The sequence below is a fragment of the Scleropages formosus genome, chromosome 21 (genome assembly GCF_900964775.1).
Source record: "Scleropages formosus chromosome 21, fSclFor1.1, whole genome shotgun sequence".
NCBI classification, from domain to species: domain Eukaryota; kingdom Metazoa; phylum Chordata; class Actinopteri; order Osteoglossiformes; family Osteoglossidae; genus Scleropages; species Scleropages formosus.
In genome coordinates, this window is record NC_041826.1 from 24,867,223 (window position 1) to 24,894,593 (window position 27,371).

Below are 27,371 nucleotides of genomic sequence, written 5' to 3' on the forward strand. Positions count from 1 at the left end.
CTCCTTGTTTTGCAAGCTCAGTAAATATTTGTCAAACCAGTTAAAGAGTAACCAAGGTTTCACCAACATTAGCTGATCTGAAAAAGTTTAAACAAACAGAATGAAACTATCACTGGACAACTTTTTCAAATTTGCTGACTTCTTAGACTTTAACAGACAAATGACAAATTACTCATTTATGCTTTTTTAATCTTACACGGGACCAAAGTACATTCTGTACCTATACAAGTGACATTCCCGTATGCAACTTTTGAAAGCAATTGTTTGTGAAAACTGCACTTAAATGACGACATGATTCAATCACAAATGTGGGAGAACGCCATGAAGTGTTTGCAAGGATCGACAAGGGTGACTGACTGACACAGGAGGACTGAGTACATGATGGGATCAGCGAGTCCAGGGAAAACCAGAGACCTCCTGCACCCGGGTGCGGGCAGGCAGGGGGGGGAGGGGAGATACATAGCGCTTGGGGCCAAGAAGGCAGCTTTCCTAACATCCAAGTCTTCTGTCACCATCACACCAGTGGCCTTATAGAGAGGCACTGAAAGACAGTGAAAAGACCAGAGGAAAAGTGCTCTTACCACAGCGATAACAGGAATAAGCACTCCTAGGTTCCCCGCACTACTTGAGGCCTGTAAAGAAAGGAATTCCATCTTGTTCAGTTACAGATCAAGCACAAAATATGCTGCCCAGGTATTACATAGTAGAGTCAATAACAAGGGCCTACAGACGGTTTCGTATGGTAAGGACTACCTTGGTGCCAATTTCTATGTTTGACACTGGCAGCAAAGGCGACAGCACAGTAACATACATCCACATGTGTATGACATGCATAAAAGTGCCCTACAGCTGGTGATGGTGAACGGAATTCCAACGCAATACTCTGCTACACACAGAGGTGCTCCTGAAAACTCTTGACTTATGAAAACTGCATATTGAAAACAACAGAGCCTGTGGGAAAAACAGGAGCAGACCTCTCAGTAAGAAGAGAGGAGAAAAAAAAAAAAAAAAAAAAAAAAAAAAAAAAAAAACACAAGCAGGTACGTAAATAAACTGTCATTTGTTTCAAACTGCTTTTCTGCAATTGTTGTTTGTTACTTTTATGCTCAGTAGCACAAATTCTACCATTTGGATGCTTCTGTTGCACTTTCTTCGCTCCCGCTGTATTTGTGAAATAAAAAGAACTTTAGCAAAATATGGTACAATAAGAGCAACAAGCACTCCAAGACGGCACAAAAACGAGCAAAGATGAAGAACATGGGGCGAGTGGACACCACGTACAGGACTCCTCCACATCCTGCTGCGCTCAGCTCCTCTTGGCAGCATAAAACGTGAATGTGCTGGGGAACGGGGTGTGCGATTTACCACACGTTTCAGAAACACACCTTGTAGCAGAAGTACCTGCATTTATTATTGAGCTCATGTTAAAGTCACTTTTTTTTTTTTTTTTTTTTTTAAAAAAAAAGAGATATCCTGGTTGCTCATGTCTCTCTGAAACAGGCTGACACTAGTGTGTTCACAAAGCACTGGGTATATGAAAGCAGGTGCAAGGCCCCACCTTGAGAGCGGGACCCTTGTCGCTGGCCCGTTCACTGGCACGCTTTCCCTCCAAGCCGAGCTGCACGAACAGCTCAAGCAGGTTGACCAGCAGCTCATCCACCATCTGCTCCCCCTGAAGGTTGGCGGCGATGTTGGCCAGGGCATTGATCACAGCCAGAGAACAGTGCCTGTGTGGGCGCGCACACACACACACACACACACACACACACACACACACACACACACACACACAGACCACCCCCCCCAAAAGGGGTTTCATTGCAATTGATGCTCTTCTCCACATGATCTGACTCCTGCCCAGCACTGACTGTCCACATATCTAACATTACAATTACACATAATCCAAACCCATCACTCCGATGAGCTGTCCGCACACATTTCAATCCATCAGAGGATTTTTTCATTCCTACATTGCACTACAATCAAATTAAGTGACCCAGAGGGCAGTCATAGTGGGTCAGTCAAAGATGAGCTCTATAAATCACAGAGTTTAACAAAAAGATCTGTGCTGAAACACAAAGACCCATCAGCAATACCACTCACACGTAATACTTTATTTGGGGAATCACCTGTATCCATGGTCTTTGTAGTCTTTGGTGGCAGAGTAAACTACTGAGCTGGCCTTCACACTAATCTGCTGAAAGAGGTTCCACACTTCCTGGTAGATGTATTGCTAGGGATCAAAAAAACACGACAAGTTAGGGCTGGACATACGATCATATTAATTTTTTTAAAAAGTAGTCCTGCAAAGAGAAAGGTTTTTTCAGACTGCTCATAAGGAACAAATGGACTAAGCCATCAAACTGACTGAAAAACACTTTCTAAAATGAAATTGATGGCTTTTACGTTCCACTTTGTACAGCTCAATGTTTTATGTTTACATTTATTCATTTAGCAGACTCTTTTCTCTAAAGAGACTTACAATGTTAAGATACTTAGTTATTTACCCATTTATATAGCTGGGTAATTTTACTGGAGCAATTTTAGGGTAGGTAGGGTAAGTTTGGATCAACTTTTATGCAGCTAGTCATGTGATGAAAATTTGTTCATGTGGTGAAAGAAAAACTAACTGTACTTAAGAATCACACGTCTGTATCCAAGTGTCTCTTTCTGCTCATGTAATGAACACATTGTATTTTCTATGAGATGTTTGTGGCTTTGGAGAAAAGTGTCTGATAAATGAGTAAATGTAAGTTCCTTGCCAAGGGTACTACAGCTGGAGGTGGGATTTCAACCTGTGACCTTTGGGTTCAAAGGCAGCACTTCAAACCACTACGCTACCAGCCGTCCCAGTTTTCTCCAGGGTAGCTATTGATTCAGCTTTGATTCATGATTTGTGCGAATCCCACGTTCAGTCCCAACTACATGATTTCCAAAGCCATTCACAAAATTGGTTAAACTGGCAGGTGAACAGTCTTGATCCAAACAAACAGCTCAGTCTTTCAAGAGAATCCACAGTGCAAAAGGAAGAAGTAACTTTTCTGCCCATTTCTCTTAGTTAGATGTGGAAGACCGATGGGAATTTTGACGGCAAAAGGCAAATTTCTGTAAGTGGTTAAAACTTTCACTGCCCAAGACTTTCTAAGATTAGTGTTTTTGACTTTCAGCCTTTTAAAAACCCCCTGGCTTCTATTTACAATTTTAAAGACATTCTAACTTCACAAAAATAAATTGCTGGATGCAGAGCAGAGAAAGGTAAATATTCCATGAAAGCAGCTGTGGTTAAACATGTAGGATTTAAATTAGCAAGGTCTAATTGTGCATACTGGTGTGTAGGAGGTAATCGCACATCTAGTATTCCTTCTGAGAACTCACATTGCCAGTGATGACCATGCAGCCTAACTGGTCCACAATAAGCACATCCAGCTGGGAGGGGGGCTGGCAGAACTTCTGCTGTAGGATCTGTAAGATGGGCTCCATCACACGAGGCATGTCCCTCAGTGCCACAGCAATGTGGCCCAGTGCTCGGATTGTGTGGTCTGGGATCAGGTGAGCTTCCCTAAGGATGACCACCACCACCACCATCATCATCATCATCATGGTCAACATCACAACTCAATCAGCACCATTATTAGCCATATTCACATATGAATACTGTGATAAAAATGCATCGGCCTTCACTTTTAGATGTGTCCTTTACTTTTCGGTGTGGCCTCTGTATATTTTCAATGTACTGCTACTGTTCAACCATAAAAGAATCAAATCATAAAGCCAGTCTTTTATAGCCTTTTCATTCATTACACTCATCATATCAAGCTCTGTAGACAAATTTCTCCATGCCAATTTAATTGGGACCGCGAGCTGAGCAGAGAGCTGAAAGGTTACGAAGTCAGACTAACTTGTCATTTTCCTGGGAGATATACAGGCGGTTGGACAGGCTGGCCAGGAAGGCCTCAACAATCACTGGATCGATGGTCAGTCCTGCCTTTAAGCACCTGAAAAGAGCAGCAGTGTCACATTTCTGAGTAAAAATCCAAGACGACAAATCCCCCAGCACAAAATCCTGCCATCATTAGAGTAGGGGGGCTTAGCATTAGACACTTTAGGGGCCTGTTTGGTTGTAAAGTCAGCAAGGTCATGAGTGTTTACCCCTGTTCAATGTCTTAACAGGGTCTTAGGGGTAGGGTGAGTCAAAGATTTCAGGGGTTGATTAAGTGGACAATTACATGAAGGTTGACAAAAGTAGTGGAGACGGTTCGAAATTTGACAAAAATGTGGCAAAGAATGACAAACGCCTCTGTAAAACACAGCGAGTGTGACAAAGCAGAAAGATGTGATCCGATTTGTAAAGGGAATGGGGTATTTTTTAAATAAATAAAAAAAAAAAGAAAGAAAAAGATCTCAGAATAATCAAACCCAATTAGCCAGGTTACAAACTCTTTCAACCAGCACGCAGCCACTGAATACACACATTCACACTGTGACACTGCCTTCCTTATCTCGCCTCATCAGATTATTCCAAACTGGCAGTGCGTGAAGTCAGAAGTTGCTGCAAAATTCCACGTGGCTTTCCTGCTACAACCCACCCTGACAATACTCCTGGAGGGGTGGATTCGCTTATTGATTCGTGGCAGCAGAGCAACATTCCAGCGGAAAAGGGTATTGCAGGACTACTAAGACTACTCTTCACCAGCTGGGTGCAGGTTCAGAGGTTCTGGAGTACCGTGCAACTTTAAACTTGGCCACAAGATGACTGAGGGCACCCACCTGCAAATGTTGTCAATGGAGATGTCCCTCAGCTGCTCGTACATGGAGGGCTGACCTTTCTTGTTAGACAGCAGGTTGAGGGTAGACTGCGAGTGCTCGTTGGTCACGCTGATCTTGATCTCTCCTGTCCCTGCAAGAAACATGCGACACTAAGGATATTGCAGATATAAAAAAGCAAAAACACTGAGTCCAATCAAGTTTCTTCGTACAGTCCAAGGTAACTGATGATGTAACGTGAAGAAAATACCGACTGGCCAAACTCTGACATTTTCCCAAACATTACCTCACCTGTACTATACTGGCTGTGATACTTGTAGAGTTTCACCAGCACAGGTGAGGGCACCACCAGGAAGTCTCGCAGAGACATGGTCACAGAGTGGGCCACAACAGGGAAGCGTTCGCACAGTCGCCCCAAACCCTGCAACAGGGGGTGCACACAGAGGAGAGTGCAGGCTAGACCACCAAGCTTATTACTATACTATTACAAAACTACACACCAGACTAACCTGACTTGCACTTGTACGTGAAAAATATGTATCTTTATTACTACGCAACTTCATGATGTGCTGCAGTTAGGAAAGTGGTTAAGGAGTTGCGACAACAGCTTCAGCGAGCAGCTTAAATGTGAACCATTTCAATGAAAATGTGCATCAGCATAATCTGTTGAAGTGCAATGTACATGTGTTATGCACGGTAAAAGTATTAGTCTTAATTCGTTGCAATTCCTTTGTATCCCCATGGCAACCTGTCATCCTATACCACTCACCTGCAGACAGCAGATGAGCAGAGGCATGTGGGCGATGATAACTTTGCTAGAGGTCTTGGACTGGAGTTTCTCAGACAGCTTGGTACAGAGATTCTCAGCACCTAGGGTGTGGGGAAGAGGCACTAAAGGCATGCTTGCACATGGGCCTTCTGCATCAAACAGGTACCGAAAACTTATCGAAGCTAAATACAAAAAGGTAAAAACCTTTCATATTTGAGGAAACAAAATGACTAATACATATGGCAGATTGTTACAGAGTTTTGGCTTTTCGATCATTTGAATCGTGCCATTCACTTAAAGGAAAGACCGAGAGCAAGTAACACGTCTGTCGGATTAACCTTGGTTACACAAGGAGGTACCAGGTCCAGGGTTCAAAACCATTGGCTGAACCGCAGACTTCAATTGCTCCAGAGGGGTCTCGAGAGTTAGTGTCCAGTCTGTTCCTCCCCCCGGGGTTTAAAGGACATTCAGCAGATACCTTGCTCGTCCCTGACAGCCCACACCATGAGGTCGACACAGGCAGCGCTGGCCTGGCAGCGCAGCTTCAGGGGGCTCAGCTCGTTATTGAGACGCTCCACATCGTGCAGGATCTTCTGCAGTTCTGACTGACTGCTGCTGAACTGCTCCAGCACAAAGTCATGCACCTCCTTCACAAAAGCGGTGGGAAGGTCTGCCGGAGAGGAGCGTAAGAGCGATTCAAGCTCATCTGCATGCAAAAGAACAAAGTCCTACACTCTCCTACACAAAGCAGCAACCAAGCAGTCTGTGAGGCCTCCATTTTCACAATATTCCAGTAACTTGCAACTGACTGACACCTTAAACAGTCTTACCTTTCATATAATACAGGGTATCCCTTAGCATTTTAAACATGTCCACATACAGAGGGTCACTGAAGGTTTTGTAGTGCAAATCAACGTTGAGATTCGCCTAAACGACAAGATAAAACACATTCAAAATGCTCATATTCCATACAACTTCTCCAATCAGAAGTGGAAAAAGGCCCTGATAGCCATACACACCGCCATAACATCTGCCATGGTTGCATCCAGGGTCTTCAGAAAAGGTTCGGAAACAAACTGTCTCACCTACACAGAACAAAATCAGCATCGGATGAAGAACACAAAACGGTAAAGATTTTTGAATTTGCCCCATTCTACTGCTCAGGGACTAATCGCTATTTAAGGACACTTTGGAGTAACTAATGGAGACAGGCGTACAAAACAGATGAGCGAATGCAGCTCCAAAGAGCTCCGGGTTTATGAAACCTTGGTGCGAGATGACGGCCTCCCGTGCTCTTTAATGTATAAGTGCCTAGAGGCATTTGCAGGAGCAGTTCTCGCACCATGTGCAGCAGCAGTCTGAGCACGCCCAGAGGGATATCGAATTCCTTGCTGCTGCTACCCGTGAAGAGCGGAGAGACAGAGAAGCTCGAGCTGATGGTGGAGAAGTAGTAATCGGGATCCAAGGCACTGCCATCAGGAAGATAGGTTCCTACAAGGAAGAGCACACAGTGAGTAATGGGCACCTAAGTTCCACTAGTCACACGATCGTTGGGATCTGAGCAATGAGAGATTACGCATCAATCCTTCATTTATGTAAAATATTAATTCACTCTCAGATGCTTACATTTTAGGGCAAACGTACCAGCAAGTTTCCTAGTATCTTCTTTACAGTGCATAGGAGATTGAACAAATTTTGTTTCATGCACCAGAAAACAGTCCCCAGCTGCCTTAGTCTGACATGAGCCGAGTCATGTTACTAACTAAAAGAGCAAAGAGCAGCTTTAACTATCTCACACAGTCCTCCAGGACCAGGACTGCATGCTCATTTGGTTGTTACAGGTTATATTCTACAAGCACCCTGGAATAAACAGTTATTTTCATTAAGACGTGATAAAACTTGATGGCAAATTTGCTAAATTCCAGTGTTCTCACTTTGCCCATGTTTCTATAAAATACCACTATAAAATGCAGTAAGGACTGACTCAGTATTCAGCTGTTCAAGTATCAGCGTCCGTTTTGTATTCAGTTGATGTTACATTTATTCAGTTATCTGACGCTTTTGTCCAAAGCAACTTACACTGTTAATGTACCTACAGTTATCAGAAAAAGAATAAGCTTTATTACCAAGTATGTTTACACATACAAGGAATTTGTCTTATGCAACCGGGTAATTTTACTGGAGCAGTTTCAGGTGAGTACCTTGCTCAGGTGTACAACGGCCGGAAGCGATATTGAAACCTGTAACCTTTGGGGCCGAAGGCAGCAGCTCTAACCACTACGCTACCAGCTGTCCCTTGCTGTTCCATTAGCAGATTCATAGTAAAATTAAATGAACGCATTTAGTAGCTCTCAGTTCTCCACCCACCCCACGCAAAACAAGGGGATTTGCTTGAAGAGAAGGGGGAGGGGGGTGGGGCTCTCCCTCTCACAACACACCATTGTTTTCCTCTGTCCCAGAGCACACCAGTGTCTCCCTTCACTGCAATGTTGCAGTCCCTTCCCTCAGGATACACTCTAATCTGCTAAGAAATGTTCTTAATGCGGGTGGCACCAGCACAGTCCCCTCTCACGAGCGCGCAGCGCCCCAACGTCCACAAGGCCAGTGGTCTCGGCACATTTCTTACCACGTGAGAAAGAGGAGACGCACAGCTGCTACTCGCCAAGGGAGGCGTTGCTGCCCAAAGGGTTGCGAAGGGGGCATGGAGGATTTCACACAAACCTACTTGGCGTCAAGAGATCTCTTGTTGTCTTGCACCATCTGAACGGACCCCAATTTACACGCGGCACCTGCAAGTCTTACCTTCAAAATACTGTGCAGGCAGTCCAGTCGGGGAAATGGGAGACGGGCCTCTTCGTTCTGGACTGAGCTGCACAGCAGAGACAAGGCAGAGCGAAACGTCACTTATGAGGTACTTTAATACTTCGGCTCACGATTCGCATCTTCTGCGTTTCCCCAAGGCTTCCAGCAGACGAAGCAAAGAAAGAGAGCAAGGGCAGCTAAGAGGACGGTCAGTGTCGTCGAGTCAAGGTGGACTGTAGGTGCCCGCTCGCATCATTTTCAAGGTAGGGGAAGCCGCAGAAGCGGCCGAGCATTTCTTTCTTCTCGGCGCGCAGAGTCTGAATCAAACCCAGGTCCAAAACCACAGCGCCGGAGCCGTGAATGAGCTACATAATGCGGTGAACCACGGTGCCGCTGAACAGACCAAACCCACTTCAAATAGCACTTTTTCTGAGACCGTTGTTTCAAGACCAAATGGACCCATCAGTTCTTCCAGTAATCAGCCTACTGTCCCTTTCATTGGCCCAGGACTGCGCAAGTGTGTGTGTGTGTGTGTGTGTGTGTGTGTGTGTGTGCACGCCGCAGCTGTGTGGGAGGCGGCAAGGCGGCGTGTACCTGGGAGAGGCTTGATGCGCTGCCTGTCTTGCGGCGGAGCGTGTCACTCTGGCACGCTGTGAGAAGGGAGCTGGGAAGGATGGAGCGGAAGTCATTGAAGGAACGCCGCCGCACACCCTCCAACTCATCAGTCACCCGCAGGGCCTGCGGCGCCCCCCGGGGGAAGAGCTTGGACAGTAAAGACTCGTCTGTGTTGCTGTAGCGACCAAAGGCTCTGGCCACACCCAGCAGACAAGGAATGGTGTACTTGCACAGGTATTCTGTAAAAATTAAAAGGCTGTTAAAAAACGAAGCCCACAACACTTGGAAACCATGAACAGACAGTCAATCACCTTTATCGTGATTCTCTGGCGCCTGGCACATCTCAAGCAATGTCTGCATAACACTGATGACAGCTTCCAAAATCTACATTAGGCACAAAAACAGTCAAGTTACATGAGTGTTGAGCTGGATTCGGCACACAAAAGCGGAACATCACAGAGTGTCTCTTTCGGACACACTCACAACATACAGCCGTCCACCTTTATCCAAAATGTAATTTGTTCTTGAAAATCCATCTGTAAGGCCCTCACTTGGATGATAAAGAAGCTATTCCTGTTGTTTATTGTGGGAAAATGGCTCCCTGAATGATGCAAATTCACTCAAAGTGGACACGAAACAGACACTCATTGACAACATTATTCTAAGCTTTATAAAACACAGCCTCCTTATTCAATTATCTGCAAATATGATCAAGCTTCACACGGCACTACTTTTGGTGTAAGCTTGATGGACCATAAATATACTGCCAACAGAGTTTCACGACAACGTTTGCAGTCGTACAGAAGCAGCGGTTCAAGAGTCCCGCTGAGCAGCTTCTCTTGTTGACTGTATAAGGAATGTAAGAGTGCAACGGACCTCAAGTGTATCGAACGTCAAAGTGAAATATGGAAATGCAAAATGGCAATTGTATATAGTTTGGCAATGATGATAAGAGCGAAGTCGGTTACAGTGCAACGCATGGAAAACGAGTCGGAAAACGGGCTCCACTGCACTTTGTATGGGAAACGACAATTGTCTTTATTGTTTCGTATTTCAGCTCGTTACATCGTTTAGCTTTGTGCAGGGTGACAAAATACTAGAGTGTCTACTAAACAATCTTGTTTATAAAGCCAACTAATTTGTACCGTTTCCTTTTGGCTTTTCAAATTTTTAACCCTAACCTTTGGGTGTGTGGGAAGCCACAAGAAACCGAAATAACCCTTCAACAAATGGATTAAAATAAGAGTGCGCGAGAATGCAGTGCAAACACCAAGTGAGAGGGTTTGGGAGACGGTTGTTGGGCATCAAACCGCTCAAGTCGCGCGCACACGCGCTCCAGCGGCCCCCCTGGCAGCACCGACCTGGCCCCTGGAAGACGCGTCTCTCTGGGCCACGTCCGACAGCAACGTCAGCAAACAAAAAGTGAAGTTCTCTGCCACCGGGAGGACATCTGCCACGTGGAGGACAAGAGAATGACGGGACGGCCCATCGAGGCCAAAGTGCAACGAAAAACAGCTTAAACGCCGCTCTGCTCGCGTGCGTGCGTGCGTGCGACAGGCATGGCAAGAGCGGCCGTCTTTACCCTTTCCTTTCCTTGCCGAGCCCTCCTCGATCCACTGGACGCGAGGAAGTCCTTTCAGGAGACCCAGCAGGTAGGGCACCAGGAACTCCTTGTGCTGCGCAACACGGGAAGCCCTGTTTGTTGTAATGAGCTGCGCCGCACGCTTACACACACGGCGATCATCCAGCACACGCACACACGCACGCACGCACGTCACGTGTCACCTGCAGCTCAGACTCCAGCAGAAACACTCCGAGCGCAATGACAGCGTCCCTGCGCCGCTCGTCCAGCTGGAAGACGCCTCGCACGTCCACGGGACACATGCATTGCAGCTTCTGCACCTGCAGCACAGGGAGGGTCAGCGGCGGGTCAGCGGGGGGTCCGACAGTAGTAGGCAGCACCGCTCGGACGCGCCATTTAGATACGCGGTGACAGTGAGTGACAGACTAGACGGTGACTGGGCGCGCGCCGGAACGCGTCACTCTGGGCGCCCTGGCCTGACTGAGTCCGAGTCCTGCCACCTCACAGCGACCACCTGCGCTGCGGTGCCGCCCGTTCCGTCCCGACGTGATCATCATGATGACGATGATGGAGCAGCGACTCGAGCGGCTCGTCGTCGTGCTCGTCCTGCTTCGGAGAGGACAGAGGCGGGGCAGTTTCTCAAGCCGAAGCAAATGAATTAGTAGCGGCGCGGCACCCAACACAACGCGCAAACACACACACACACTCTCTCTCTCTCTCTCTCTCTCTCTCTCTGTCTGTCACAGAGCCGCCGGACGGAGTCGGACGTCGTCGTTCATCGCGTGCGTGGGCGAAACAGACAAGACAAGACAGAGAGAAACTAGTAGTCTAAGGCAGCGAAACGAAACCCTTTTTTCGCTCCGATGAACACAAACCTTGTCGAGCGGAGCCGGTGTGTGTGCGGCCAGAGACCGAGCGAGGGACAACACCGTGTTAAAATAGAAGCCTCTCGGCATAGCCCCTTTCGCCGACATTACTACTGCGTCTCCATCGAACACCGGAAGACAGGAGCGGAGGCAGCGCAAAGCCGGAAGAGCGGCCTCGGACTCGGCGGTACGGAGAGCCTGGGGGGCCAAACAGAACGCGTGCACGTGGAGAGGAAAAACTCATCTGACTGGCTTGACTGTGACTTCGGTATTTCTACACGAATGTACTAAAATATAGTGGAAGAACTCAGATTGAAGAAGAGAGAGGAAACTTTTGTGAGTGTAAAGTTGTCACAGCAGCTAACGTCGGTGCCTCAAAACTCTTGTGTTTTCAGCTCGGATCAGGGATCGAGTCCAGCTCTGACTCTCAATGTAGAACTTGCTGCTGCATGTCCTTCTTCTCACGTGAGCGTGCCTTTCCTCCAACACGCCAACGACATGCTCGGAAGAAGGCAGCGCGAAGGCCTTTTTTCCTCTAAGGGCCAGTACGTAGCATAGTGTGAGAGGTGCAGCCTTGCATTTCATAGACGTGAGCAGTTGCCAAGAGGTAAGAGACTTGATGGTGCTTCACTACGCTCAAAATGACTAGAAGACCTCGGAGGACTCTCAAAACTTTTCAGTTAACCGGGGATCCAAAATCAAACATCATGATTTGGTTCTTGGTCTTTGCCCCGATTCCCTCTGTCCCTCAGAACTGCTGAATCCTTCCCGGTATTCTAGAAGGGTCTCAAAACCCATCCGTTTCATACCCATTTTTCTCCTGATAGAGACGTTAAGATGTCTGCTCTCTGCGAGACATTTTTAATAAAAGGGAGCTGACATGCCAAAAAGTGCATTTGCTCTTCAGTCTAACCCTGGTAAAAGAAGCCTTAATCGTAAAAGAGAAACCTGAATATTGAGCGTGCCACCGCTACAATATGTACAGTAACATGCCACAGAGTAACAGTAGACAACTCAACGTGAAGTGCAATTAGCTCATCTCATTCAGCCTTTAATGAACAGACACAGTATTTTCCATTAACAAGTTCAACTTCACTTATGTTTAGTTATGAGATCAAGACTTTGAGTTTACATTAATGTACAAGGAATGACTGGAGTTACATGAAACAGTGGAAGATAGTACACTGTATATATCAAGTATTATAAGAGAAAAGAACCAGAAGCATAAGGCAAGGGGTGCTTGTCTGTTACAGCGTGGCATGTGTGGTTCTGCCCAGCATTTTATACAGAGGCAAACAAAAAAATATTACACACCGTGTTACTAGAGCATCATAGCTTTTGACTCAGTCGCTACAGAAATAAAATCAAAAATTTCAATTCCGGCCAAATCCGTTTTGGTGTTACAATGCACAATAACAGCACAGTTTATGACATTTCCCTGCCTGCTTTTGCACATGAAACTGTACTGATGATTCTTTTTTATTCCATGGAAATATATTTAAAACAGTTCTGTGTCTGTGCTCTTCTATAACAGCCCGACTTAATTTAAAAAGGAAGCTTCAAAAATGTACAATTCTAAGAATGCACACCGGTCCCAGGCTCTGGTTTACTTAAGACTTTTAATCTGCTGGTTTGTGGCGTTTATCTTGCCATCCATTCTGTCCACTTTGCCGAGAAGGTTGTCAATGCTGGAGTCCTGGTCCTCCAACTCCACCTGCAGGCCCAAGCCGAGGTTCTTCAGCCGAGACAGGCCCAGGCTCATCTCATCTGGAGGGCACAACAAGGACGAGCTAATCATTAACAATGGCTCCTCATGTGTGCTGTGGCTATTTGCTAAAGATTTTCCATTAGTTGCAACAGAGAAAGATTATGGTAGGTAGAACACATGCAACTCATATCAACAGTGGTGAGGATTAGAGTGCTGCCACCGAGATTTTGCAGTATTTCTTATCTTTACCATTTTCTTATCATTGACGTTTGAGTTTCAATGCAGTATAACCATACTTTGATTGTAAGCGTAAAATCGATGGTTAATGATTCTTTCAGGAGCAGCACTTGGTAAGCCAGTGTCCAGAATCTGTACAAGTGTGTGTATATTTCAAAGGCACCACTCATTTGGTGACTATTATTATTGACTTGTCTTTAGCAGACTCCTTGGTACCAGGTAACTTTCCATGCTAGATACACTACACTGAGCTACTTAAAAATTATCGACACATCCAAACAACGGAGCAGTGGAACATACACGGAAATTACACTGGTACAGTAAGAGCTTTGTTTTAGGGCGTGTGAGGAAAGGACAGTAAACTGCACCAATGGAGCAAGATTCGAACCCATGACTGAAGCCACAGCCCATGCACCACTGTGCTGCCTGCTGATGACTCGCCTAAGTTGCTGTCCAGTTGTTGGTGAGTGGCTCTGAGGTGCTGATTCCACGGGTAGCCATTCTGATTTGATGTGGGTCCTTCGGGAGAAATCCCAGAAACCCCAAAGCCTTTGGACCGAACAAGAAGGACACAGTGTTGAGCATCTACACGAGGGCACTGTTCACACGGGCAGAACCGCACGGGTTCCAAACTTAGGCTTTACCTGATGTGTCCAGTTTCTTCAGGTTGGGATGGCTCTGTTGGTATTTGTCTTCGTGCTCCTTGCTCTCATTAAGTGCAGCCTGCAATCTGACACAGACGAGAAATTCCTTTAGGAGTAGCTAGCTAGCCAGATAGATGGATGGATAGATAAAGCAAATAAACAATATAGCATGTGCTTCAATTAACCAATCCTGTCCATCCGTAATAGTCACAGTTGCTGCATTTCCCATTTGTCAAACACTTCTGTACACACGTTTCATTTTAAAAATGTTAAATCTTTTTCCTCTCTTGTTCTGAAATAACGTGTATTGGGCTCCTTACAGCTTCTTATGGAGTACTTGAGACTTTCATGTCTGCAGCTATGTCTCCTTTTAACGTAATGCATAAATTGTACTTTTGCTGAGATGTACGTCGCTTTGGACAAAAGCGTCTGCCAAACGAATAAATGTAAATCTAAGTACAACTCAGAATACACGCAGGCACAAATGCAGCAGGCCCCACACAACAATCTGTGCTTTAGAAGGACTTCAGCCAAAAAGCAGAGGACACACAAAGTGGACGCGCCAACCTGCTGTTGGCCTGGTACCCGACCGGCTCTTCCGGGGCTGCCCTGGGCTCAGGCTTCCCCTTGAAGTAGTTGACAATGCCCCCCCAGACGCTCTTGATGCTGTTTATGTGCTTCTGGCTTGTCTTCAGGTCCTCTTCCATGTTGTCCACCATCCTCTCAGTCCTTCTCAAGGCCTCCCCTTGGCGCATTAGCTCCTGAAGACAGCAGAGCTCATCAGTTGTCCTTATTTAACACGCATACAAACTCAGACCGGGAACTGGGCATCTTGAAATAGACCTTCCTGGCTTTTACCTTCTTGTGAACTGCTTTTCATGCGTTAATGTGTTTATTAATTATTCCAGAGTTACAGTGATAGCTTCCACATTTAGTGTTGCAACAACAAAACACTGTAACAAAGTTGAAACACAAGTAAAGAGACAGCACACAAAGAAAAATAATACACAGCCTCCTGGGTTTACAAATCCAAGCGGGACCAGAAGTAACTCCAAAGTCACTTTTACAGCCAAGTCATAATCAATAAAAGTTTAATACAGACACCACTTGATTTATTCACTGGACAGGTTCTGCAAATCCTAACACAACAATATATTTTTAAAACTAATTCAGTCAGGCTTATTTGATTATGACTCCAAATAACATTAAAATATATGACCAAAAATGAAAAAAAATCCATCATTTCTACAACCTTCCAGCATTCCGAACAGCAGACTAACATCTATGCGTGTCTGTTAAAAATTGGCCAGAACCTGATTATTTCATTATCTACACAATGAAATGGTTAACAGAGATATCGCTTAATTTATTGACTAGCTAGGTTCAGTCTGTGTGAATTTGCTCTGGTTTCCTTCCACAGTCCAGAGGCATGTGTTTCAGGATAAGCAGTGTGTTTGAACTGCCCTGTGTGTGTTACTATGTGAGTGAATATGTGTGTTTGGTTGCTCTATAATACACTGGTGTTCCATCTAGGGTGAACCCTGTGTTTCTGCGATACACTCCAGATCAACACCCTGACCGGAGCGGGCGGTTCTTCACAGTGAATGCGACTGGGACGACTTATTATACATTCATTTCGCTGACGCTTTTCTCCAAAGCAATTTATAAAGTTCAGTCACTACTTACAACTATTTACCACTTACACAGCTGGTTGATTTTTTTACTAGAGTAATTCAGTGCAAGTACCAGTTCAAGGGTACTACAGCAAGAGCAGGAATCAAACTGGGTATAACCTCTAATTTGTAATCACTCTTAACTATATGCTTGATTACTTTAGCTTTGTGTGTATGTGCCTATAAGTTGTGTGTGTGTGTGTGTTGTACTCTGTATGCTGCAGCAACCAAAGTAAATTTCCCTCTACAGTTAATAAAATTTCACCCACTCACTCACCATGCAGGTACCAGTTTTGTATGGTACTGTAAGAAACTCAGTGTGTTCCTGCACCAGCCACCACAGCTGGTTCCAACTGCTGTTTGTTAGTGCTGCTCAACCTGACCAAGACAATGTCCTTTAGTTGGATGATAGAATAATAATAATGACAAAATAACAACAAACACCACAAGGAGAGTTTTCCTGTTGTGTCACAAGTTAAGAATTTAAAGGGAAAAACAAGCAAAGAAGTCAGAAGAAAATATACTTTGAAAACTTGACCTTTTTGGCATTATTCAATTTGAATATTGAATGAGTTTGTATGTGTGCCTACTGTACTTATGCTACATACTGTGATTGGCATGACTGCATTTCAAAAGCCCTAAAGCACGTGTGCGACGCGCACGCACACACACACACACACACACAAGCTTTCACCGATGCATTTCTTAAAGCAGAAGTCAGTAGAAATGTGCAGCAAAGGTCATTCATGCACAACTTACACTTCGGCTAAAGCAGTATTAAACTGGCACTTTATTGCAGCATCTCTCTCCTTCATGCTTATAGTATTTTCAAGAACCACATGCTGTCTGCTTGTTTCAAAACTCATCATCTGGTTTCACAACTCATAAACTTTCAGATAATTTTTCTTTAGCTTTTGTCATATAAAACATCAGATGGCAAAGTTGCAAGAACCAATGAGGGCTGAATATCAGGCTTTTTTGTGCTCGTTTTAGTTATGACCCGTGCGTCCATGTAAAGGGGCCACGTTGCCCGTTTTGCTTTCGCTTTATCGTTGGTTTGACAGTAAAGCTTGCGTTCTGCAGGTTAAGCCTGCTGTCCGGCAACTTTATCCGATCCACACGGCCACCTCTCCTCCTCCACCCACCAGAGTAATCAGGTTACGACTGACCAAAAAGATCCGTGAAAGGAGGACCTGGGTTTGTGGCAAGAAAGCGTGGGCACCGTATGTGGTGTTAAGTGCCGTCTAGTCAACAACGTTTCGTCCTCAGGCTTCGAAGCCTAGCAAATGGTACAGCGTGGAGTGCAGAACAGTAGACATTGTAGTGCACTGCAAATAGGACAGTATACTAAAGTGGTAATTTACTTTCTTTGATGCTTATGATCCTCACAAGCCCTCATTCGGCGTGTCTTTATTCATCGGCAAGAGCGGGCTACCGCCAGACCCCCTCGGTCCCCGTACCTCGGCCGTGTCCGTGCCCATCTTCTCCGACTCGTAGATGAGGCGCAGGGAGCGATTGCTGCTGTCCGTGGCCGACTGCGCGGACCGCATCGCCTCCTGCTGCAGCTGACGCTGTCGCCGGTCCGCCTCGCTCAGCGGGCTCCGCTCGCGCTCTCCGGCCCAGTCCTGCGGCTCGTCCTCCTCCTCGTCGCCATCGTCGGCAAACGGGTTGCGGCTCCTGGGATACGCGGACATGCTGGACTGCAGGATGGGGCGCAGGGACGTGAGGGCAAACGCCAGGTGGCGCAGCGCTTAGAGAGCCTCTCTTTAGACCCCAAGGTTGCACGTTCGAATCACACGTGATGTGCTTGCTCTACTCTACTCGTGACAAGGTACTTACCTGAAGTGCTCCAGTACAAAATGACCCGGCTCACGCACAGAAAGAAAGGTAAATAACTGTAACTTGCGCGTTTGGAGAAACTTACAAGTCAGTGTCTCACCTAGAGGATTATTAATAATAGAACAAGATCTTAGGGTTTAAAACTAAAAGTGTGAATCTTCAATGTCAGCGAAATATTAATAATAAATTATAAATGCATAACTGCACACAATAACAAAAAAAAAGGGCACGTGAGCGCATAATTTCCGTCATTCAGCTGGCGCGGATAATAATTTGCGTTAGCCTGCAGCCTGGTTACTTACGGTTACTGGTAGCAGCAGGGCAGGCAGCTTACAGTACAATATTGAATCATGGATTCGACACAAGAGACAGTGAAAAGTTAATTCGAGTTTATTCTGAAGACCAAGCAAAGAGGAAAAATACACGTACAAGTGCTGGAGGAAGGAGAACTCGTACTTACATAAGATAAGTGCTGCACTCCGAGCTCTCGCCCCACAGATGCCCATCAGCTGACTTCCTCCGGAAGTGCTTCCCGTCGCCATCTGATGACGCAACGCGCTCGCTCTCGCTCTTCCCGTCAGTCGCTAACTGTTTGCGTAACGTCGACATCGCTGGCGTTGCAGTTAAAAGGTCATCATACATATTGTAACAGCGCTGAGGGGAGTAAATGTGTAAATAGTTGACGTTAGTGTTTATGTGTGTGGTTTCTGATTGGTTGTCGTCCTATTTATGTTCAGTGTTCAAGAGTGGGATTCTGGGGAGTCCCGGGGGGAACCCCTTAACCATAGGGTGCGGCAGGGGGGCTGGGAGTGACCCAGGGGGATTCTGAGGTGTTCTGTGCCTTGTACTGTCTGAAGCGTCTTTGTTAAGACTGCTGTTGGAGATATGTACGCTTTCGATAAAGAACACGTTTCTTTTACACTGTCTGTCAAGCCAGTTTGTGGTAGCTCTGTGGGGGACGCTACAATATAAATACATTTATACACAGGTGATGCCATTTCACTGTTGCACCCATGACCCATCCATCTGTTGCTTAATGGGTTAATGTGGTCTTTTCCTGTGGGTATGTTGGTGTGGGGAAAATGTCACATGGGTCAGCTATGGGAAAGACTCTGTCACTCACCATCTTGACAATCATCATGTATTTTATGTAATGGCTGTTTAGTAATTTTGTTGACCCACTGTAGGAAAATGGTTTTGGGTTCGTTTCATTGTGGATTTGTTTGTTTGTTTTTGGTTGTGTATTTTATTGAGAACTTTCTTAATGTTTGAAAAGGGGGGGGGAGGGGGGAGTGGTCCGGGAAACGGGCCCATTAGGTTCATGCCCCCGGGAGGGGATACAATTAACGTCTGCATTTGTTCGGGAGAAATAATTGGTTCCCGGAAGAAAAATGTCTTCTAAATTTAAACAGAGGTATTTGTATGCATGAGTGGTGTCAACAATTTGTAACATTATTATGCCTTGCTATTTAACGTCACACTTCCATTCACAACGAATGAGCCCTTGCCCATTGCAAGGTGGCAGTGGGCTGGGGAGGGCGAGCTCCACCTCCCTAGAACTTTGAGAGACGTTGATGATTCACAGAAGTGTCGTCACTAAGAACATCGTCTTTGGCACCTTGTGATTCACATGAACAGCAGGCTCTTCCAGCTGCGCCCTAGCACTACGAAGGTCTCGCGCTAGATGAGCCTCATTTCATTTTGACATCAAAGCTTTATTTATGCTAGTGTTAAGGGTGTTCTTTACATTTGTCCATTTAGCAGGTTCTTTTCTCCACAGCAAAGTAAGAGTAAACAGAAGTGCCTTTTGCCAACAGACAGAGATGCAGACACGTGATTCTCCAAGAGCAGTCACTTAGCCCCACATTCATTTTCACTCAAATCTGCACTGAGAATTCAGAGTATTTTTACACAGATAATGCAAAGTTCATAATAGAGACAGGAGATCAAGAGAAAAGTGGGTCTGAAACATGTGCTTCGAGACCCTTCTTCAATGCTGAGAGGGATTCAGCAGTTCCGAGTGAGACAGGGCGATCATTATGCCACAGCTGAACCACGATGCTTGGGTGAGTTTTTGATTTTGTACTTGTGCATGGGAACACCAAGGGGGCAGAGGTGGAGAAGCACAAGTGATCAGAACAGATCCGCTGATGGTTTCAAAGGCTGTAACCAGTCTTGGAACTTATTAAGACAGCTAGAGGAAGCCAAAGGAGAGGGGAGGGAGGTGCATAGGAACACTCTCTCAGCTCAAACAACTCATACCGCACTTTTCTGTATCAGCTAGAGAGGGCTGATGGCAGGAGCTGGAAGACCAGACAGAAGCAGCTGCAGCAGTATTTGGCTGTGGAGTGAGGAGGGGCCAGGTCCTCATGGTCATTTGTTGAACCTTCCCTGGCAGTTGGAAAACATGGGAACCTGAGCATTAGACTAGAGTGCTTCTCCATGACAGAATCAGCTTCCCAGACCTTCCCCATATCGAGTCCCTCATCAACATGTAATTCATAGAGCGCGACCCCATTATGTGAGGGACGGGTGTATTCTGTTTCTTAATTGGCTCAAATCGAGTCACAGATACAGAAATCCAATGTGAAATTCCCAAAACACACTATAATCCTAAATGACAAATTATGTTCAATAATGCTGCATAAATTAGACCATAAATATATTTCCTTCAATATCCATGAAGGCAATAAAAACAAACAAGTGACTAAAATCCAACTTTGTATGAGGTTTCTTATTTTTCCTGTTCTTCCCACCCCAACGCTCTCAGTGCTACACGATTTAGACCTAATCCTAAAGTAAAACACACACACACACACACACACACACACACACACACACACCAGAAAAGCAAAAAAGACCATTTTAGCACATCTCTTTGACCATTTGTCAATGCCTACGACACTGATTCCAGTAATAATAAGCTAAAACAACATGAAAGGGGCACACGAAAGCATCTCCCTGAGACCGCCTCCCTCCTCCTCATCTCCATTCCACTGTTACTCGCTGCGATCCTTGGGTTCTCTGTATTTCCACTGGATGTAGTCGAAGATGTCCTTCTCACTGTCCACGAGGAGCGGCTCTCCCGCTACACCTACGACAAGAGCCTAAGCTTTAATGACGGGAGACACACGCCACACAGGAAACGCACGACATGCTTCAGTGACAGTGTGTACATTTCAAGTATGTGGGCTTTCGTGCCTGTCTCATTTAGGTAGAAACACTTTTTACTATGAGTCTACCATGTACCAGAACCACACCGGGTGCACAAATGTGCCATTTACAGGGAACATGACGGGTCCAACGTTCCACATGTCGAGCAAAACAATCAAAGTAACGAAGTGCAAGTGACTGCATGACACGCTGCAGACTGACCCCAAACCACAGGAGGCCATTAGCTCAGATGAGCAATCATGTGGCAAGAACTCACCAGTGACTCCTAGCGGACGGATAGTGTATTCATTAAGAGTGAAGCCCTTCTCCAAAGCGTGAGTTCTCATGTTCTTGTTAAAGATGTCACTCCCAGTGAAGTAGAGCACACCACAGTAGTACTGATCCTTGGGAATTAACCTTAGATAGAAGATGAGGATGTGAATGCCACTGGGGGAAAACATGATTGGACAGAAACATTTTTCAAGTTCCTGAGTTTCTTGGCCTCTCTGAAGAACAAAAACACTCCTCTACTGCACGCGCAGTCTTCAGGTGTTTTCCGTCTATTTGCTGGATGTATGCTGCTGCTGCTGCCGCAGCTGCCTTGTGCAATTTCCTTTGGGATCCATTAGTTTTTAATCAGTATTTTCTTAGAACCACCTTATTAAACTGTATTTAGGTCTCTTGAAATTAGCCTCTGATGCTTCTAGAGGACGGAACAGTGCTGGCCGTGCGACTTCAGAAGAAGCCAAACCCTAAAGGAAGTCTACCTGATGTCAATGCGGCGGTGAGGATATTCCTCCTCTTCCTCACCACGATCCAGCTGACACACACCCTGAACCATGAGCACATGGCAGAACAAACTGAGAAAAATGAGCAATGCTGTGAAGAGATAGAGAGCAGTAAAACTTATTATCAATAGAAGTGCTCAACAGCAAGACTGACCATGAACTTGGTGTCTCCTTTTGACAGAGTATCGGTGATGAAGCCGACTGACTCCAGGTGATCCACTACGGCATGCAAGAGTCTGGGCTATGGAAGGAAAAAGAAAATGAGAACAAAAATGAAATGGCCCACTTTTCTTCTCCACATGCACTGAAGGGCAGGAATCTGAACTGACATATTTGCCTTTCTGCCTCCGTTGGACAAAAATTATCACACATCATAACCTTCTGTCAAGTCTCTAGGTATCACATGACAAAACATTTTTTAATAGCCATTACCTGTTTCTCAGACTGGGAGGTGAAGCTTGGGTGAGTTAACAGGATGTCAATATCCCCGCTGGACGCAGCTCCTGACAATATATGACAATAACAGTTAGCAAGAGCAGCTTTCGAACATGACAGGCCCAGTCAGCTGAGTCAGCTTTGACATACACCCTGACCTTGGCCTCCTTCCTAAAGCACTGAAGATGGGAGCGCAGAGCGATGGCATTATAAGCGAGTCCATTTCGTCTCAGATAGACATGAAATTACCAGTATAGCGAGGAATCATAAAGTGAGCCCATATCCCAAGGAATCAGGGTCCAGCCATTGCATTTTAAGCAATCCCCACTATACCAGGTCTACAGCGTGTTCTCTAATAATTCATGTAAATAATGCCTTTTACCACAGTTGCGTGACAGCTCAGTGTGTGCTCACCTCGCCGGTAGCTTCCACAGATGGTCCCAATGTATTCAGAGTCCAGCAGCTTCAATTCCCCATGAATTAGAGCCTAATGACACAACCCATCAGGCACAGAGTGGAAAATACATGGGTCAAAGTGCACTTTTCTATGGAAGACTTCATAATAAAGTTTGTAAGAACATGTCACGAGCTTTACTTTTGTACATATGGGTAAAATTAATTGCTGAACTGAAATAATGGTTTGTCCCAAAAAAACACTAACAGTAAAATCAATGTCTGTGTATAATTGTAAACGACACACTGTAAATTACAGCAGACTAAGCATCTTGTTCAAAAAGTGCAACAAAAAGGCCCTCAGGATTTCTAGCAGTGAGACAGCTTAGAAAAAGTAACCCTCAAGACCCACCTAGCATTTGTTCAAGGTTTATTGTCATAAGTACAAGTACCGTGTACAAAGTACTACGAAATTCTTGTTTGAGTGCTTCTTCACAGATTATGGACAGAAACAATAGATAGTACTGCACAAAAACAATCTCCAATTTGTTCCTCAAAATTTGGCCCCAAGGTGGGTTTCTGTGAAGTTTTAATTCTATTTATATTGATTTAAATAGAAAAAACTACTCCAGGAGAAGATTGGATTATGATTACGCTCAGGATTACGAGCAAAAATTTCATTACCAGTCGAGGTTAACGCTCTGTGTGTGTGCGCGCGTGCATGCGCATTTATACAGGTGAGCAGATAGGTGAAAAACAGTGACTGGTTCAACACTTTGCCACAGACCCTGGCCCTCTGCTTTTTTTTTTTGGATTTGTGGACGTACTGAAGTCATCCGCCGAGCCGGAGGCTCTGCTACACAAATTCCCCCAAGTCACCCTTCACTGAGTTGGAAACAGTATCCAAATCCACGTTCTGTCTGATCAAGTCCAGGAATTAACAGCGGGATGCACACGCCACTCAGAAAACGTATGACATGCTTCAATAACGCTGTACACAGTTAAAGTATGCGGGCTTTCACAAATCCAGTCTAGAGAAGCAGTATTTCGTAAACTTCAACTTCCACATTGTCCCACTTCATGTGTCCAGTGTCATTTTCATAAACTGTAAAGAGTGACAGCAGATTGTCAGCGGTGAGGAGACCAAAGTATCCCTCTGACTTGTTCCGCATAGTGATGCGCAGAGTCTACACGCTGCATACATACGCACACTACAGGCCCTGTAAAATCCCAAACACCCCAGTGTGGCACAAACAACAGCTGACGGTGAGCGAGAGCAGAGGAGCACAAGTGCCACCTTGGCATTCCACAATAAGCCAGAGAACTACCGAGATCCGGCTGCTTCTTCGAAGGGACGTCATACAGCTCCACCAAGTGCTAGAGCAGCACAAAGCGTTGTGGAGAACAGATGACCGGCCTCTCGAGTCCCTGACCGAGCAGCATTGCTCAAGACATTTTCAGCTGTTACCACAAACCTCAGACAACTTTGGCTTCAACAGCGGGACAAAACACACACCCCTGCACAAACAGAAGGCTTCCAGGAGAGTATGCTTCTGCTAACCAGAAGACAAGAAAGCAGGTGAAGGTGACGGGGACAGACTGGCTCAACCTCCCCGTCCGTTCACCAAATGCCCACAGACGACGGATCGCTCCGAGCTTCCTGTGCAACACACTGCTCTACCCGTTCATAAGGATGAAGACTGGAAATTCATTTGTGATCCCGCCCCTCCACCCCCAACAAACTGGGGTAAGCAGACATCCCGCAAGTCAAACGTGCGTATGGTGCAACTGAACTGCATGAGCCAACCTACACTGCAAGGTCTTTAAAGTGAAGCTCCCCTAAATTGATGATGAGTGTGGCATTATAAAATCCTGGAACATAGAAATTATTCCACTAAATCACACTGCATCTCACCAACAAACATCTTATGCTTTTCCTTCCAGTTCATCTTTTCTTTGCAGTTACGTAAAACAGTTAAATATTAACAATCAACACTTGAGGATATTAACCAAGGAAAAGTGGCTTTGTGGAACTCACCTCCATCTTCTCCATTTCAACACGTGGAATTCTCTTTTCAAAGTCCTCAAAGTACCTGACGAGCAGAGCAATGTTTCAAAGCTACCTACAGCTACTGTTACTTGAATCACTGCAGTTAATAAAATACATTATCTTACACATTTATTTACATAATTGGCCTGTGCCCTCAAAACAACTCAGAGTGACACTTACTTGAGTCCAATCTTCTGGTGGTGATTGAGTTTGTGTTCAACCTTCCTTAAATCTGCAAGTGGAACAAGTAGAAAACGAGGGGATCTGTACAATGTCACCAATACATTTCCATTCCAGCAATGTTTAAAATTAATATAAGATATTGATCTACACATAATGCACATTTACTCGATGTATACCATTTCATGACCTTCCACAACCCAAATTCATAATAATGAAAGGAAAAACACCCTGGATAGTTTTATTATTTCACACTGTCACACATTTATCGTGGTAGACCAACTTTGTATAACACCAGGCTTGAACATTCAGGTTGTTAGGAGTAAAGATTTAACAGAACAAACCATCCAGAGTTTTCACACCCTCTTCCACAAATTTGCGAGCAGCGGCTGGTCTGCGAAGCGTGGGGAAAGAATATAGACATATCAATTGATCCATGACTACAAAAAAAAAATTCACTCCATACTCATCATAGGAGCAAGCGCAATAACCAAGAAAGAGGCCAAATGTAAGACTGGTGATATTAATAATATATTGCAATGTACATTAACAGACCAAACAAAGCAAGGCAACGAACAAGCTGGAGACACAGGAGCAGATTCCACATTAATAGTAGAAGTACTTAAAATAAAGAAATTGCTCAAATAAAAATTACCCAGCTGTTTACTTTGGTGAATTATTGTAGAGAATCTAAAATGTGATGAATTGTCCAGCCCACATACCAACAAACAATCACCCACATTTACCCTATGCCTGTAACCCTGGTAAGTAAGCTGATGGAGCTGCTGGTGTCATCGCTCCGGATCTGCAAAGAGCAATAAAATAACATGAAAACTTGGGAGGTATTTTAACTCAACATATGTTTCAATACAAAGCAGGTGTAAACAAGTGACACTGGCTGAAGAACATTAGAATGCTAATCATTTATAAACACATTCAAAATGTACACCTTTAGACATAATATCTTTAAGAAAATCTTTATTACCTTTTCCAACTTTCTTAGCTTTCCTGTGGCCAAGTACTCGTCAATTTTTTCAGCTATTTTTGCTCCGACTCCATCCTGTGAAAAGATCACTGGAAAATATTATCTCTAACTTACAAGGTGGGAAACGCGAAAAGATGCCTTGATAACGAACATGTGTCACACATACCAATTTCTTGGCTTCGGCGCCACTTTTGATTTTCTCTGGGTACTTGGCAATAACAGAAGCTGCTTTCCTGAAATCGAAACAAGTTGTACGTTTCAACAGGAACGCAGCTACATGCACCGAAGATGCACACACGCGCACAGATTGATTCACCGATTCATTTAAGCGACGCTTTCTCCAAAGCCACTTACCACGTTAACATGCTTAAAGTTGTTTACCCATTTATGCAGCTGGGTAATTTTACTGGAGGAATTTAGAGTAAGTACCTTCTTTCTCCAGCGTACTAGAGCCAAAGGTGGGAATCGAACCTGTGACCTCTGGCTCCAAAAGGCAGCGGCTCCAACCACCGCACTGCACTATCGGCATCTTCAAGTTTAACAAACATACGAGAGCACTGAGGAAGCTCACCTCACCTGTAAGCGTTGTACTTATGAATGGCCCTGTTCACGTTTTTCTCATAGTTGGCCAACTCTGGAGAGAGAGCAGACAGACAAGAGTGAGCGGAGCGGAGCGGAGCAGTGTGTGGACGGACAAACAAACAAACAAACAAGCACGCACGCACGCACGCACGCCCTCCTCCGTCCAGCCTTCGCCACGCAACGACGTGTTTCACATTTTCTAACGATATATAGTAGCGAAAGGAATTTAAAACAAAAGATCAAGAGAGAGAGAAACATTTCGGAATCACCTTTTGGCTCCAACCACTATCACTGACTGACAACTGAACATTTCTTTGCACCATCTGTGCTTCTCCTGCGGGAAAAACAGAATAACGAAGAGGAAAGAAGGATTCGGACTCGGATTCGGACTGACTGACTCGAGTCTCGGGTCTCCGGTCGCGAAAGAAACGTAGCTGCAGTAATTATTTATCATGTAGACTACGTAGTCTTAGTCTGTGAAACACCGACCGTGATCCTGAAGCGCGTTTGTCACACGAGAACTATCTTAAGAAAGTAGAATAATTAATAACTTGGCTGCACAAACACTCACTCACTGACTGACTGACTGACTGACGACGCGCGTGCACGCGCCGCGGCTAGCAGCTGTGTTAGCTACCGAACACACAAAGTCGCCTACCGATTAGGAAGTCTGTAATTCCTTCGTTTAACGTTTCCTGCGGCGCCTTTCTCTTACTCATCGCTGTCCTCACTATACACCCAGTCCAGTGTAGAATTGACAGCTTTTTTCCGCCGAACTGCTCAATACTCGTCGGCTCGCTTCTCCAGGCGCAACTCCAACAATGGGGTGACACGTAGCTACGTCAATGACGTCACAAAGCGACGTACCATAACGGTCCGTCCTTCTTCGGCGGATTCTGCGGTAGTTTGTGGCGACGAGCAGCGTCATGCTGCCCCCCTCCGGCCATGCGGCGCACAGCAGCGGCGCACAGCAACGGCGCAGCAACCCAGCAGCCCAACGCGCCTCTCCCGGCGGACCCAGTCGGTGAGGAATTTCTACTACGGAACATGTTCATTCCAGGCAACTGCTAAAACTGCAGAAATGTCTTGAAACTTTGGTCCCACAGGGATATCTTCTCTATGGGAGAGCTTATTTACTCACCTCTATTCATCTTTTCCTTGTCAGTTCGTTTTTCCTTTGTCATTTTTCAGTAACTGTCTAGTTCCTAATTTGTATAATACTTAAATAGCTTAAATCCTGATGCTACTCAGTTTGTGATGATGTTATGAACCTGTTTTTTCCAGCATGACATGTTGTGTGTTCAAT

The 27,371-nt window shown here is 45.3% G+C and overlaps 3 protein-coding genes across 5 annotated transcripts in view; all 3 read right to left on the reverse strand.

Annotated features, from left to right (window-relative positions):
* The window catches only part of pi4kab (phosphatidylinositol 4-kinase, catalytic, alpha b), a 54,977-nt gene extending 43,395 nt beyond the window's left edge, over positions 1-11,582 (reverse strand). For 2 of the 3 annotated variants that reach the window (XM_029247353.1, XM_018728698.2), the window contains exons 1-19: positions 11,408-11,582; positions 10,724-10,852; positions 10,533-10,626; positions 10,312-10,400; positions 9,262-9,334; positions 8,930-9,189; positions 8,336-8,402; positions 6,876-7,024; positions 6,553-6,618; positions 6,364-6,460; positions 6,012-6,203; positions 5,534-5,634; positions 5,056-5,185; positions 4,768-4,897; positions 3,900-3,995; positions 3,376-3,559; positions 2,130-2,233; positions 1,559-1,727; positions 582-632 (exon numbers count right to left, since the gene is read on the reverse strand). In XM_029247353.1, the coding sequence (XP_029103186.1) occupies positions 582-632; positions 1,559-1,727; positions 2,130-2,233; positions 3,376-3,559; positions 3,900-3,995; positions 4,768-4,897; positions 5,056-5,185; positions 5,534-5,634; positions 6,012-6,203; positions 6,364-6,460; positions 6,553-6,618; positions 6,876-7,024; positions 8,336-8,402; positions 8,930-9,189; positions 9,262-9,334; positions 10,312-10,400; positions 10,533-10,626; positions 10,724-10,852; positions 11,408-11,506 (2,280 nt within the window). In that variant the 5' untranslated portion in view covers positions 11,507-11,582. The remainder of the gene's footprint in view (positions 1-581; positions 633-1,558; positions 1,728-2,129; positions 2,234-3,375; positions 3,560-3,899; positions 3,996-4,767; positions 4,898-5,055; positions 5,186-5,533; positions 5,635-6,011; positions 6,204-6,363; positions 6,461-6,552; positions 6,619-6,875; positions 7,025-8,335; positions 8,403-8,929; positions 9,190-9,261; positions 9,335-10,311; positions 10,401-10,532; positions 10,627-10,723; positions 10,853-11,407) is intronic. The other variant, XM_029247354.1, reaches the window with a different exon arrangement.
* An 835-nt stretch (positions 11,583-12,417) lies between these two features.
* snap29 (synaptosome associated protein 29) lies at positions 12,418-18,181 on the reverse strand. The gene is made up of 6 exons (XM_018728702.2): positions 17,960-18,181; positions 17,121-17,360; positions 14,555-14,748; positions 13,988-14,073; positions 13,785-13,892; positions 12,418-13,165 (listed from the first exon to the last, which is right to left on the reverse strand). Exons 2-6 carry the CDS (start codon positions 17,352-17,354, stop codon positions 13,005-13,007), a joined length of 783 nt encoding a protein of 260 aa, XP_018584218.1. The 5' UTR covers positions 17,355-17,360; positions 17,960-18,181; the 3' UTR covers positions 12,418-13,004.
* A 585-nt stretch (positions 18,182-18,766) lies between these two features.
* On the reverse strand, positions 18,767-26,897 carry polb (polymerase (DNA directed), beta). The gene is made up of 14 exons (XM_018728642.2): positions 26,724-26,897; positions 26,060-26,117; positions 25,650-25,716; positions 25,484-25,558; positions 25,245-25,303; positions 24,843-24,892; positions 24,499-24,550; positions 24,307-24,361; positions 22,290-22,362; positions 21,873-21,943; positions 21,595-21,681; positions 21,420-21,484; positions 20,930-21,069; positions 18,767-20,593 (listed from the first exon to the last, which is right to left on the reverse strand). Exons 1-14 carry the CDS (start codon positions 26,782-26,784, stop codon positions 20,499-20,501), a joined length of 1,008 nt encoding a protein of 335 aa, XP_018584158.1. The 5' UTR covers positions 26,785-26,897; the 3' UTR covers positions 18,767-20,498.
* Positions 26,898-27,371: the final 474 nt, after the last annotated feature.

Bases quoted from the DNA above. Each gene is read 5' to 3' on its own strand.
- snap29 (XM_018728702.2), bottom strand. From the start codon at position 17,354: ATGTCCGCGTATCCCAGGAGCCGCAACCCGTTTGCCGACGATGGCGAC. The intron at 14,074-14,554 runs GTTGGCGCGTCC...CGTCTGTGTCAG, and splicing joins GGGTACCAGGCCAACAGCAG to ATTGCAGGCTGCACTTAATG. The intron at 13,893-13,987 runs GTAAAGCCTAAG...TTCGGTCCAAAG, and splicing joins GAAGAAACTGGACACATCAG to GCTTTGGGGTTTCTGGGATT.
- polb (XM_018728642.2), bottom strand. From the start codon at position 26,784: ATGAGTAAGAGAAAGGCGCCGCAGGAAACGTTAAACGAAGGAATTACA. The intron at 21,944-22,289 runs GTGAGCACACAC...ATATATTGTCAG, and splicing joins CTGTGGAAGCTACCGGCGAG to GAGCTGCGTCCAGCGGGGAT. The intron at 21,070-21,419 runs GTAGACTTCCTT...CTTCTATCTAAG, and splicing joins CACCGCCGCATTGACATCAG to GTTAATTCCCAAGGATCAGT.